The sequence below is a fragment of the Felis catus genome, chromosome D2 (genome assembly GCF_018350175.1).
Source record: "Felis catus isolate Fca126 chromosome D2, F.catus_Fca126_mat1.0, whole genome shotgun sequence".
NCBI lineage: Eukaryota > Metazoa > Chordata > Mammalia > Carnivora > Felidae > Felis > Felis catus.
In genome coordinates this window covers 35,118,880-35,134,105 of record NC_058378.1, presented here as the reverse complement: position 1 = coordinate 35,134,105, position 15,226 = coordinate 35,118,880, and the positions used below count along the sequence as shown (strand labels likewise).

Here is a 15,226-nt window from a genome sequence, read left to right as displayed (position 1 = left end):
CAATATTTTCCTTTAAGAGGATGACAAAAACAGTGAGATCATGTGGAAAGTCTTTCTCCCCCCCTTAAAAGTGTTTCTTGTTTCAATTGGATAAAAGCATTTCTACTTCTTGTGCACAACTCTTCTGAATGAAATTTTTGCTTCCTAATTCCCATGTGCATGTGGAACAGGAAGCTGATGTAAATACTTGGTATTTTCCCTGCCATTTCAGATTCTTAATTTCCTTCATATTTAGAGGCTTATTTTGGTTCAGTGCCTTTGTAAAATGACCTTATTCAAGTTATATGGAGTACCTGGATGGCTCAGTCTTACCTTCTTTTTCTTAACGAAACAGAACTTTTGTCATGTACATTTGGGAGGTCATTGCAATGCAGTACTTACTCTTGCTAGAATATCTGTGAGACCTGATGTTGTACTTCCCAAATTAGGCCTTCCATATTTATGTATTTAACAAGACCAAACAGTGTTAGCTTTAGATAGGCCACACAACCTCCTAACTAGTGGTAGTACATAAAAATGTCTGCTACCTATTAGGAGTGAGCTTCCACAGTGGCTATAGCCCTACCAAATAAGATCTCATATACCCTCTTTTAGATTTTCACAGGTTGCTCAAAGGACTAACATCTGGCAGGAAATTCCCACTTCAATTTGGCTAGCTTAGACTACCCAGATGTGACAAAGTAATGGTTTCCCTCAAGGGAAAAGTGCTCAGATGTGAACTCTTTTTCTTTCATTTTCTATGTAGTCTAGTTAGTAAAATTTTGTTTTCTTATGTTTTGATTTCATATTGACTACCAACTAGTCATGAACTCAAGTAACAAGTTATGATCCATATATATGCTAGAAAATACATAGTTTTCTGCAAAAAGAAAATCAACAAACATTAAATTTTGAAACAACCTAAAAAGCTACTTTGCCTGCCAGGGAAAGGTCTGACTTAGCAGGTATTTGTATAATGAAAACCAAAGCCTAAGTAGTGTCAGATGGGCAAGTGACTGACATGGACAGGAAGTCAATTCAGAGCAAAGGTTTCTTTATAATAGCTTAGCACCACACATCCTCCCACACAAAATGAGCAACTGAGCAGCATGGTATAATATATGGGCAAGTGGCCAGTGCTGTAACTATGAGGATAACTTATTTCCTCTTTCTGGTGACTGAAAATGGAAACCTGTCAAATTCTATTAACATGGCATGGGATACTGCATTTGAATTAAAAAACAAAACAAAACTCAAACCAAAAACCTTTTAAATGCCCCCAATTCAGGCAAGATCCTGAAGAGGACCACTAAACCATATGTTTTACTTGTATAGTTAGGTTGCTCTTCTGCCCCAACCCCTTTCAAAATACTGCTTTAAAGATCATTCCTCCTTATGAATGAGAAATGTGCAAGATCAGGTTAGAATTTGAATTTTAAACCTAATGTGTGATCTCTGTTGTGGTTCTTCCCAAAATAAGAGTTTTAGCATATGCTTTTGTTTATAGTTGAAGTCAAACATCTTGGATACCCATATGCCAAGAAAATGTACATCAAAGACTTCTATCTATTTGGGATATTGACTCTTGTCTTGACCTATATATTTCTAAGAGGCCTATGTAACAGACTGCTCAACGAAAAACTTTCATCTGGGTTATTAACATGTGTAATTATTGAACCATGAATTAATGAGTCAGGAGATCTGTCTCCTAGTACTGCATATTTGCAATTAAGTCCCTTTCTATGGGATTCACTTTCCTCATCCATCAAATGGGGACTTCTGAACAGACCATGGCTTTCATACCTAACATCGACTGGTTCCAGGGAGTTGTTTATGAGCCACCAAATAAAATGTGAATAAGACCAAATGAGGATTTGTTTAATCTCATTTCATTCTGATTCAGATAAGACCTCATTTTGAACATACTTTGGTGACTGTAAACAGTTTGAAAACCTGAAAACCAGGAAATGTGATTTTTAAAAGTATTCCCTTTCAGCACTAACATATAATATAGTTAAAAAACAAAAAGGCTCATCAGGACAAGGAAGGTCATAGCTGCCAGAATAAGAAGATGATAGAAAACTTATTTATGTGAGCATATTTATGCCCGAATTCATAAGCAAGACAACTAATATTGTTATTTAACTCAATTAAAAAACCTTCATTTGCTCAGCTGACAATTCTTACCAGAAGGGTGATTCTAAAATTTTAAGAGTGTTTGATGATAGAAACTGGTTTTTAATTTGCCATCTATTTCATGGACTAGAAATAAAACAAACATATCTCGGGGCGCCTGGGTGGCTCAGTTGGCTAAGCATGCGACTTCAGCTCAGGTCATGATCTCTCAGTTCACGAGTTCCAGCCCTGTGTCGGGCTCTGTGCTGACAGCTCAGAGCCTGGAGCCTGCTTTAGATTCTGTGTCTCCCTCTCTCTCTGCCCCTCCCCCACTCATGCTTTGTCTTTCTCTCTCTCAAAAATAAACATTAAAAAAATTTCTTCAAAAAAACCAAACATATCTCATCTCTATAAAAGGTCAATGTTAGCTGGATAATTAAATGAAAAAAAAAATTAAGAGCCAGTGTTCATACCCCAGGTTTGGGAATTCATATATCTGAAGTGAGAACAGTTGTGAATTTAGTAATTGTGTAATTTATGTTTTATTCAGACTAATGATAGTAAGCAGCTTTACAACATCAGAGGTTCTGTTTCATACCAATTTTCATATAAGTAGTTTGGAAAGTTGTTTTTAATCACTTTTTTACCATGATTAAGACTTCTGCTAGGTCCCAAGGTTAGCCAGGCTATGCATCAGCACTACTAACATGACTTTAATTATTTTATTTATATAAATTACAAAGCCAATGAAGGTACACTGTAACAAATTCAAACACAATTAAGACAAGATCTAAAACTGAATACATTTAGCTTCATGAAAACTTATTATATTGCTCCTACTTTTTTTAATCTTGGTATTTATTGATTGATAAAATCTGTTAGGTCATAGACAGGCATCAGTCTATAGACTAGTGTTTAGAAAACCATTTTGGCTATTTCTCCTCCTTTGGAGGGGAAGATAAGATGATATACTAATGGAACAGAGTATAACAAAATAATTAGTGCTAAGAACTCTGGGGTCAAACTTTGAGTTTGAATCCTGGTTTTCACTGTGACTTTGGGCATACTTGATCTTTTCCACCTCTGAGACAGAGGAACTGCCCAGCTGAGCCCTGGCCTAGCTGCCAATCAACAGACTTGTGGAGCTAAATAAATGGTTGTTGTTTTAGGTCACAAAGTTTTGGGGGTGGTTTGTTATGTATACAACTAATACATGTTATATGAACCAGACAGATATGGTAGGTAAGATTGATCAAGTCCATGTAATAGCAGTTGGGTCCACTAATGAATTCAAATTAGTTCCATTTGACTAGTAAATATTCAAGACCAGGAAAGTGATACGCATATATTTTGCCATTTCACAATTCTATCTAAGAAAATTAACTTCAGAAATGTTGCTTATGACATTTCCTCTGGCCCTCTGTCACTAAATACAATCTTATAAATATCAACATTGTTTTCTTAGAATAAATATTTCTCAATAACCTTCAAATTTAGAAAACTTAGGTTCATATTTGAACTTCAGGGTCTGATAGTCTACATGGCTCAGACTATCTGTCTTATTGAAATCCCCCAGAAGACAAAGTCCTTTGAATTCCATTATCTATTTATAATTGTTCTAGGTGGAGGCCATCCAGGATACTAGTTCTTTGAGGAAGCATTCATGTTTGTGAGAAATTCTAGACTTTACAACTTAATTATTATTATTATTTTTTTCAACATTTATTTATTTTGGGGACAGAGAGAGACAGAGCATGAATGGGGGAGGGGCAGAGAGAGAGGGAGACACAGAATCGCAAACAGGCTCCAGGCTCTGAGCCATCAGCCCAGAGCCTGACGCGGGGCTCGAACTCACGGACCGCGAGATCGTGACCTGGCTGAAGTTGGACGCTTAACCGACTGCGCCACCCAGGCGCCCTATTTTTTTTGTAACGTTTGTTCATTTTTGAGAGAGAGAGAGAGAGAGAGAGAGAGAGTGTGAGCAGGGGAGGGGCACAGAGAGAGGGAGACACAGAATCCAAAGTAGGCTCCAGGCTCTGAGCTGTCAGCACAGAGCCCAACGCTGGACTTGAATCCATGAACTGTGAGATCATGACCTGAGCCGAAGTCGAATGCTTAAGCGACTGAGCTACTCAGGCGCCCCCAGACTTTACAACCTAAAATTATCCAGTATTCTATGTGAACCAAAGTTATTTCTCTTTTTTTTTTTTTTTTGTCATGGCTTCAGAATCATCTACCTCTTTAAGCCAACAAAGGCTTAAATAACTTTAGGCAATTGTTCTTGAAACTTGTTCTTGGTTCCACATCAGCACTAGAATAGCATGTCGTGAAGTGTCCTATGACTGTGCATCGCAGAGTGCCCTATGACTGTGCAAGGTATGAATCCTCCCTCCCCCACTGTGAACTTGGGCTGCTGTCTATGGTGAATTTCCTATTCTGAATGATGAAGTCAATTTCATACTGCATTTGATGGTTTTAAGGAAAACCGCTGCCTAAGAAATAAAATTCCTGGGTGGCTCAGTTGGTTGTGCATCCGACTTTGGCTCACGTTATGATCTCACAGCTCATGAGTTCAAGCTCCGTTATCGGGTTCTGTGCTGACAGCTCAGAGCCTGGAGCCTGATTTGGATTCTGTGTCTCCCTCTCTTTCTGCCCCTGCCCTGCTCGCGCTCTCTCTCTCTCAAAAATAAATAAACATTAAAAAAAAAAAAAGAAAAAGAAATAAAATACCAAAGATGTCCTACTGAAGTTACAAGACAGGGAAAGGTATTATTGTTTCCTTGGGTGTGGGTGTGGGGGTGAGTAGCAGTATGCAACTCGTATCTTGGTCATCATCCAATAAATCCTCTGCATACAATGAGTGCTATATGAAAGTTTTGATTCTTGAGTGAATTGTTGTGAGAAATGACATATTTAAGTTATTTTCTAATTTTCTGAGTTGGACAGCTAAGAAAAGAGGTAGTGCAGAAAAAATATCACAAGAATTCTGTGCCACTTCTTTGCACAGCACAATTTAGCAGCAATTAAGAACAGGAGAGCAAGTTACACGTTTGGAAACAAATAAACAAGGTGAGAATAGAAAATACGAAGATAATTTAGAAAATCCCCATGACTCTCAGACATATAGACGCGTGTTACTTGAGAAGGAAGTAGCATCCTTGTTTGAGAAACTTAAACCTTTTTCTCTTAACCAAAATTCTTTCTTGAAAATGAATTATAAAGTAAAATTGATGTTTCTTCTTATTAGATGGGAAATAGGGTAATTATTTACATTGTGATTGCTAAGTGCATTTAATAGTCATTTGTATACTATAGGTAATATCTTTTAGGGTGATATATTTTCTCTGCTAAAGCTGTCATGAGAAACTTAAAAATAAAAAGTATTAGAGGTTAGCACAGTTACTTTACTGTCACTCAAAAGAAACTGTTCTAAGCTATATATGGCTCTTAACTACATTTAACGAAGCTTTTTTAATCCTAAGAATGTTGGTCCTTGGGTGAGGTCTCCAGTCTTTTATCTGAGAGCTATATATATATATGTTCTTGGGTATAATCTGTCAAAGGTGTACTCACTTTTAGTGATTTGTAGGTCTAGTCCATATTCCTACAGCTGCCATAAAACTTACAACTAAATCAGATTAACACAGGCTGGTATTGACAGCCCACTGGGAACATATTGATTAGGTCCCCTTTCATGTTATTTGTTATGATTTTTCTTCTCAGTTTCATTTACCGGGAAGACACAGGGGAAGAGATTTCACCAGGAACAATGACAGTGCCTGTCACAAAATGTTCTCAATGTTTCCATTTGTTACTATGGCAGTGACAAAGAGGGTTCCAAATGAAAAGGCAGACCTGCTGTGACAAAGCACAGCAGGACAACAGGAAGAAATTTTCTCCTGACCTGGGAAATTAGGAAATCACACTTAGAGATTATAGAATTGTCTCCATTTCCGAGGGTACAATCGTAGCACTTGGGCTTTTGAGGGAGAATGTGAAAAGGGTAGTTCCATCAGGCCTGGCTATGGACAAATAAAGGGCAAATGTTACAGAGTTCTTAAGATCTCCAAATAGAACAAGGAAGCATGCTTGTAGAGGCTAGAGGGAATTGTCACTGTTACTGAACACTTGAGATGGAACTATGAATTTAATTTATATACATTTGGGGTACTCATTTTAAAATTATACATGAAAATCTATGATGTACTATAGTTATATGTCTCTTATGTGGCTAATAAGAACACATGGCACTCTGGTACTGGGATATGTAATTAGCACATGGTAGATGAAGTGATGCTTCATCTAAGAAACTGGGACTGGAATATAGTAATGCAAAGTCACAAAAGACAGAAATACTCTTAAGCCAACAAAACTCAAAAGTAATAGGAGGAATATATTAACTATCTAAGGATAGAATGTGTCAGTCAGAGGAGATATGTTAATCAGGCAATAAAATAGAGCAAAGAAGAAGAAACTACATAGTAAATGTAAAAGCTGCTATTGCCTCTCCATTCATATTCAAGGTAGAGAAGTAAGCTTCAACAGCTGGAGTATTTCCGATCCTAGTAGAAAGGCTTTCCCTAGTGTAGAGATGGAAGTAGGGGTTTTTAACCAATGAGATTTTTGTTTTAGTATTTCCAACTAACAAGACCATCTCTATTGTAAAATGGAATGCATCAGCTTGGTGCTATTAAATGGTTGATTCATATAACTCCTTGTATTCAGATTCCATGCTGACCCAGCAAGTTTACGATCTTTCTGTATCTCTGTAGTGCAATCGATTCTACTGCTTAGCAAAAAGCTCCTGGTTCAAACTCACCAGGGACTATAGTCCTTCGATTATTTTCCCTTTCACTTTCTCTTTCTTTTCTGCAACAATCTTACCCTAGAGTCCTCATGATTCCTATCAGATAACAAAAGCTCCTGTTCAATACACGAAATCATCTATTCAGATAACAGAAAGATTCTCTTTGGCAAAAAAACAGCTTTGGTTAGTAAGGCTGGTCTGTGGCTCTCAGTCCTAATGATGAGATTCCTCTAAAAGTTTAGAGAAGCAAGAGTGCAGTAAGGACACTGACTCTGGAGCCAGTCTGCCTGGATTAGAATTTTGTCCCTATTACTTTCTAGCTATGAGACTTTGAGCAAGTTAACCTAACCCCTCTGTATCTCAGTTTTCTCATCAGTAAAATGGGGTTAAAAATAACTGACCTCAGTGAGATTTTATGAACATTAAATGAATTAATATTTGTAAAATGCTTAAGATGCTGATTGGCTAGTAGGTGCTGTATAAATGTTACCTATTGTTATACTGTATAGTTTGACTTACACAGAATGTGCTAAACATGCCCAGATAAGCATTTCAGTTCTAAAATGACATTGGAGTGTTCATGTCATTGCATGACTCAATCTGTCAGGATCTGATTATCCTGGAAATTGATCAGAGTAGGGTTAAAGTGAGAAAAATGGCTACCTCATTGAGGTAGTACCAGTAAAGTCCTGCCTACTGTCAGCCTGCCTTCCACCTTCTCTATAGTGATTTCAACAGCATGTAGTGAAATCCACTGTTTGGATCCAGGGTATGATGAAAGTGAAAAAAGTGAGGAAGCTGCCAACATATTACACAAGGGGTTGACAAATTAGAGCCTGAGGGCCAATTCCAGCCTGTGGCCTGTTTTTGTGTAACTGGAGAGATACAAAAGGTTTTTACATTTTTAGAGTGTTGTAAAAAACCTAAACCAAAACAAAAAGCAAATACACAAACAATCAAAACTGGAATATGTAATACAGCTTGCATATGACTTGCAAACCTAAAATATTCACTTCCTGGCCCCTTATAAAAAAGTTTGTGTATCCCTGTTCAACATACTTCCCTTACCACTTACCTCACTGTACCCCAACAATAAATCGTAGGTAGGTAGAGTGAAATAAAAAAGAGGCTGAAAATCCTGTAACAGAGAGCCCAAGTGTCTTGGTGAGGTAGTTCATTTATTTAAAAAAAAATTTTTTTTTTTAACATTTATTTATTTTTGAGAGACAGAGAGAGACAGCATGAGCAGGGAGGGGCAGAGAGAGAGGGAGACACAGAATCCAAAGCAGGCTCCAGGCTCCGAGCTGTCGCACAGAGCCCAACGCAGGGCTCGAACTCAGAAACTGCGAGATCATGACCTGAGCCGAAGTCGCACGCTTAACCGACTGAGCCACCCGGGCACCCTGAGGTAGTTCATTTATTACCCTTACCACGATACAAATGGGTAGCTTCAGTATCCTAAGAATGACTTCTCTCACCCTCAGAAAGTCCCTATGTTTTTACCCAGTACTGGGAACTTATAGGTAGGTATTTGTAAAGGAGTTTGTTTTTGCAGGGCAGCCCAGGACTGAAGGTAGTGACTAATTAGGTCACTACTAAATATGATGGTACCTTACTAAATATTTAAAAAAATAGAACACTTAATGTTTTAAGTATTTAAAGTACTTAAATAATGCACACACAAGGTATAAGTTTAAAAGTTATGTACTGGGGTGCCTGGGTGGCTCAGTCAGTTAAGCATCCACTCTTGATTTAGGCTGAGGTCATGATCCTGAGGTTGTGGGATCGAGGCCTACATCGAGCCCTGTGTTGGGCTCTGCGCTTAATATGGAACGTGTTTGAGATTCTCTCTCTCTCCCTCTCCCTTTGCCCCTCTCCCCACTCATGTGCATACTCTCTAAAATTAAAAAAAAAAGTTATGTACGAATATTCTGGTTTAACCAATTTTAAGTGAGAAATCCATGGTGCTTCTTTAATGTATTACAGAATTTAGCTCAATTCTGGATAAGATATTTTTAGCCTACATGGATTTACAGCTCTGAAGAAATAAGGCATAGAAAAAATAGCTGCAAAATACTCTAATCAATGATAAAGACTTTCAGAGCATAGACACAAAAGATACAAGCATGGCAGTAAAATAGAATGTTATCTGTGGTATGTACTCTTTCCAAAGAAAAGGACATGCATTGGGGCATGTATGAGTCTATTGGTTAACAGCTCATTTAAGAGTAGGCATGAATATTTTCAAAGAAGGAAACATGAGAAATTTATGTTGGTGAAAAAGATCATTAAAAGAATATCTATATTTTAAACAATACTACATAATTTGAGATAAGTTTCCCATAATTCAAATTATCTTCCAAGGAAAGGAGGACAATGGTCAACTCTAATTGCCTTTTTTGTCACTGTTCAAGCCTGATGTTATAAACAGAGATCAGGTGGGACTCTTCTGGATTATCAGTCAGAAATGTAAAGCTTTCTAGAGACCACAGTCTAGCTTAACTACACTTAACTAGAAGGGGTTTAGACATAGCAAAAGAACCTTTGAACCAGATTTTAGATCAATCTAAGTCATCAAGCAAAGGATCTTCTAACTGTCTTCAACTTATTTTTGAGTATTCATTCTAAAAATGATTTAGTCCTTACAAATTGTGCCACCCAGGTGCCCTGTGCCAGTTCTTACTAAGCCTGAACCAGACAAAAATTTAACCCTTCCTAGTATATCATAAACATTTAACTACTGTGTTAGAAACAGATGTTTTAACCAAATGATACAATCTAAAGATACCATCCTTAGTTATTAGAATACTGTTTAAAATTCACCACAACTTGTTTAGAAGAACAACAATGTGTTGACATTTAAGCCTGAAGGACTATGAATATACTATATACTATACTTGATGCAGCTTGTTTAAGCAGTATTCTCACACACAAATGACTGGGGTACAGCATAATAGAAAATTATCTTTAAGCCAAAAATAAGTATTTTTCCTGTTGTAAAATACCTTATAATATTCACAGTGATAGTAGCATATGGAAAGAACATTAGGAGTTAATTATTTACAAGAAGAAATTAAGTTATTAAATTCATAAATCTTGGCTAAGTGGTAGAGGCAAGGGTTAAAGGAAATGTTTAACTTGTAAGCATGAAATAAATGAGTCTGTACCTCCAACAAATGCATCTCCAGCTCCATTGGTATCAACAATTTCTTCCTGGTTTTGATCCAAGACAGCAAACGCGGTGACTTCATTTTCTGCAAGTAGAGCCAAAGAAAGGCAGACTGACTTCTCTTTATAACACTCAATATACAAACTCACCTAGTAAAGTTTGAAGCTCCTTGACCATTCATTATCAAACAGAGAGACAGAACCTGAGTTCCATATTCTGTACATGAGTACTTGGGAACCAAGGTGCAAAGTCATCTGTAAACAATGCTTTTCTGGGGTACTTTTCAGCATATACATGCTGTATGTGTTATATCTGGGTAGTTCACATATTTTGGGAATGACTGTAAATCATAGCAGTACCTTTCTGGACAGTATAAATACTTGAACAGAAACTACGAGCAAAAGAAAGTGTTTGTAAGGATTGGATCATGGATCTCTAATAAAGCTTCAAGCCTGACTGCATTCTTGGCAGTGAAATCTTGGATACAGTTGAAGAGCTGTAAATTTAAAATATATAAATAATGAGTCTTGGGTGTTTCTCTACAGATAATCACAATGGTATAATAAAAAACGTAAGTACTATTCCGTTATGATACTTCATGCCAATGTTAAGAACTTCTGATTTTAGCGGGCTCATTACAAATAACCTAATCTGGTTACTTTTTACAAAGGAGTTCCTATTTCTTTTAAACTATATGTCAACTAGCAAAAGGGAAAGCTACCACTGAGTGCTTGGGTAGGACAAAAGGGACAGTGCAATGGGTTCTTGCCTTACAGCAGTCTGGACCAGGGCTTGGTTGTTTTGACTATAACGTAACCTAATACTTTAAACTTGGCCCTTAACAGTGGAATGGAGTTACTTGTGATGAAATTTGGCCCAGAGGACATCTGTAAAAGATTGGATAGTGCCTTTTATTGGTGGCTTGAACTTCTGAAATCACAAATTTGCATCCCTTATGGGGACAAATATGGCCAAAGACTTGTAAACTTCACTCTCACCTAAGAGAGAGGAAAAAGAGATATTGAACACCTTACGGTCTTAATAAAGAACCTAAGAATCTCAAAAAGCATGTTCTGGGGGCACCTGGGTAGCTTAGTTGGTTAAATATCTGACTTTGGCTCACATCACGATCTCCTGGTTTGTGAGTTTGAGCCCTGCATCGGGCTCTGCGCTGATAGCTCAGAGCCTGGATGCTGCTTAGGATTCTGTGTCTCCATCTCTTTCTGCCCCTCCCCACTCATGCTCTGTTTCTCTCTCAAAAATAAATAAACATTAAAAATAAAAAAGCATATTTTGTCTGCCTTCTCTTACCTGGTACTAATGTTACTTTCAACAAGAGATAAGCTCAGATATGATAATCTTCAAGATGAAGATTCTTCGCTTAGTGATCCCTTTGACCATATGACTGTAGACGCTAACACTCCATATCAGAAGCATCTACTTAAACTCTTTAAGTAACTAACTTTCCACATTTTGTAACACCAGGACAACATGGTACTTAACAACATTTTGATTAATTAGAAGTTAAGGCATAAATATCCAGGATTAAATTTTCTAGGGAGTGTGTAGTATATATTGCTATAAAGGCAGAAAAAAAAAGCAAGCAGACTTTACTAGAAATAATTAGGAAAGGGCTACAATTTGATTTAGGCAAAAGGACTATACCATAAATATTTATAAAGAAATCTGATTTTATTACTTCCAAGTACAAGTCATACTATAAAGAGAATTAACAACTGTAAAGTAAGAACAAACAGCCACTAAATAAGTAAAATTGGCTAAGTTAATGATGCCATTACCATTTATAATAGGGTTACATTGCATAATAATAAAATATGTCTATAAAACACTTAAGGTAATGCAAGTATTAATATAAGAATTAATTACTGGAGTACAGATTTTAAAATAATTACAAACAAATGGTAAGTAAGCCATAATTAGATATAATTCCTTGAGTTCTTTGTTTGAAAAAGTCATTGATTTTTGTTTGGATAAATCTTTATTATGAATAGAACCTAACTCAAGATGGGAGAGATTTTGAACTCTGTTCTTAAGAATCATGACTTCCGGGGTGCCTGGTAGTTCAGTTGGTTAGGCATCTGACTCAGTCTCAGGTCATGATCTCACAGTCCATGGGTTCAAACCCTGCACTGGGCTCTGTACTGACAGCTCAGAGCCTGGAGCCTGCTTCAGATTCTGTGTAACCTTCCCTCTCTACCCCTCCCCTGCTCGTGCTATGTCTCTCTCTCTCTCAAAAATAAAATAAAACATTAAAAAAAAACAAAAAAAAAAAAAGAATCATGACTTCTTGATCTAAACTACTGAAAAATAATTTTTTTTAGATGTTTATTTGTTTTTGAGAGAGACAGCACAAGTGGGAGAGGGGCAGAGAGAGAAGGGAACAGAGGATCCAAAGCGGGCTCTGTGCTGACAGCCCAATGCGGGGCTTGAACTCATGAACCATGAGATCATGACCTGAGCCAAAGTTGGATGCTTAACTGACTGAGACACCCAGGTGCCCCTAAAGTACTGAAAATTCTAAATGAAAACTATTTTCAGGATATATGTGTAGATCCTTGAGATGCTTTATCTTTAGATGTCATAGAGTTCATTTCTTGTAATATAAAGAATTTTTCACCTTTTCTACTTATTAATGGAAATAAATATGTAAGAATATCAAGACCGTAAAAGAACTATCATAAACTGGTATGGATACAGTCCAGTCTCTATTATCTTCTGTATCTAGAGTTATATTATGAGACCTCCTTTCAAAATAATGACCCTGAAAATGTGTAAGACCTTGAAATGTGTTCTAAATTACTGAAGAAGGATTAAACAATGTTTAATAATATTTAAGTTCAATTATATTGTTGGTACATTCTGATTTTTTGAAATGAAATGATCTAAGTTAGTTTATAGAGCTATTTAACTCCCACACAACTAACTAGACAGTATTTACCAGCATGACATATTCTATAGCCTTCTAGACAATTTACTGTATGAACACATGAAATACCTCACTAAATCTTAAGACACACTTATAGGCATGAACATTATTCAGCTAATGAGGCCCAGGACATTCACATGACTCACTTGGACCTAGTTTTCTTAGGTGTGAAATGGGCCTGGAGTAGCTGTGGGAAGAAGTAGAAAAAATAGCTTTCTGTCTGAGTTGTAGAAAAATGACATTGTTAGTTCTGATTAAGTACTTAGGATAAATCAGAGCCTTTTATTCCTGTGACTTATTCATTCAATAACTGGAAAGCTGTATCTCCCACTTCCTTTCACCCATTTTGCTCATTCTTCTATCTCCCTCCCCTCTGGCAACCACTAGTTTGTTCTCTTTGTTTGTAAGTCTGAATCCTTCTTTTTGTTTATTCATTTGTTTTGTTTTTAGATTCACATATAAGTGAAATCATATGATATTTGTCTTTCTCTGACTTATTTCACTTAGCATAACACCTTCTAGGTCCACTTATGTCATTGCAAATGGTAAGATCTCATTCTTTTTATGGCTTCATAATATTCCATTGTGTGTGTGTGTGTGTGTGTGTGTGTGTGTGTGTGTATACATACATCTTTATTCCTTCATATATCTATGGACACTAGGGTTGCTTTCATATCTTGGCTATTGTGAATATAGTCAATGGTAACTGGAATAGTGTTGTATGGTGACAGATGGCAGGTACACTTGTGGTAAGCACAGAATAATGTATAGAGTTGTGGAATCACTCTGTTATATACTTGAAACTAATGCAACACAGTGTGTCAATTATACTCAGATAGAAAAGTTTTAAAAACTAGAAGTATATAATATGTGGGAGAATATTATTAATACTACATGGAATTACTAATAAAAAGATTTAGTAATTTTTTATATCTTACGACTTTTTTGTTAAAGATTTTAATAAATCTTTAACAAAGCCCTTTTGGGGGGCTCGAACTCGCAACCCCAAGAAAAAGAGTTGCATGCTGTACTAACTGAGTCAGCCAAGTGCCCCAAAAGATTTTTTTATATCTTTTAAAAATGTTTTTACTTATTTTTGAGAGAGAGAGGGACACAGTGTGAGTGGGGGAGGGGCAGAGAGAGAGGGGGAGATAGAATCTGAAGCAGGCTCCAGGCTCTGAGCTGTCAGCAGAGAGCCCTATGCAGGGCTTGAACTCAGAAGCGGTGAAATTGTGACCTGAGCCAAAGTTGGATGCTCAACTGACTGAGCCATTCAGGTGCTCCAACATTTTTTTATATATTTAAAAAAAAAAAAAGGTAAGTCAGAGCCATTGCTCCTCAAATCTTTCCAAACTTCTTTAAAGTGAGAAGGAAAAGGATTAATTATATTAATATGTAATAATTATTATTTCTATTTTCCAGATTTCCTTCTATAAAACCACAAAATCATGAGCTTCTCCAAGCAGACAGGAAACAGAAAAGAACAAGTCAGTTGATACCAGATTTGTTTGGTGTCATTTATTAGATAAGAGCCTCAGGGTACCTTCATTAAGAACAATGAAATTTAGCTTACTTAAAATATAAAATAATAAAATTCAAACATTCTCTGGACAGTTTATATACACAAATAATTTACTTTGCACTTTACTTTGACATAAACTTCACTACCTAATCACTTAGGAACACACTCTGGTTAGAATCAAAACATCTCCACATGTTTGTAATGCTAAGTCAATTATAGTAGAGATGGCAAGTTCATACAAATGCCACAATATCTAACTGAAAAAATAATAAAAACTTCAGGCACTCAATGCCAAACAATTAGATTACATGTTTTTGTAGCTTTACCACTAGCAAATTAACTATATATTTTTACCATTGTATACATACAACCTCATGATAATATCCTTTGAAAATTTTGTTCAAGGTATTTTAAAATGTCATGTTTTGTTATATACTTTTTGATGTCACATCTAAATTGTGGGCAAGATGTAACTGTTGAAGATATATAGCAGGATGAGGTGTTTTCAACCTCAAGGTGGACTATAGTCACCACCTCTGCCACTGTCTCTAAGCATCCCCAGGTATGGAAAAAACAGAAGAGTGATGGCAAAATCTTCACCATGAAGTGAAAAGTTTAACTAGGTTAGAAACTAAAACTCTTAAGATTCTTAAAAGAGGTTCCTCTACCTTGGTCATACCTTATAAT

The 15,226-nt window shown here is 36.5% G+C and overlaps 1 protein-coding gene across 5 annotated transcripts in view; it reads right to left on the bottom strand.

Annotated features, from left to right (window-relative positions):
• Window positions 1-15,226, bottom strand: part of ADK (adenosine kinase) — a 523,245-nt gene that overhangs the window by 29,859 nt on the left and 478,160 nt on the right. For all 5 annotated transcript variants that reach the window (XM_045040997.1, XM_045040996.1, XM_019813326.3 and 2 more), the window contains one exon: window positions 10,069-10,155. In XM_045040997.1, coding sequence (XP_044896932.1) covers window positions 10,069-10,155 — 87 coding nt within the window. The remainder of the gene's footprint in view (window positions 1-10,068; window positions 10,156-15,226) is intronic.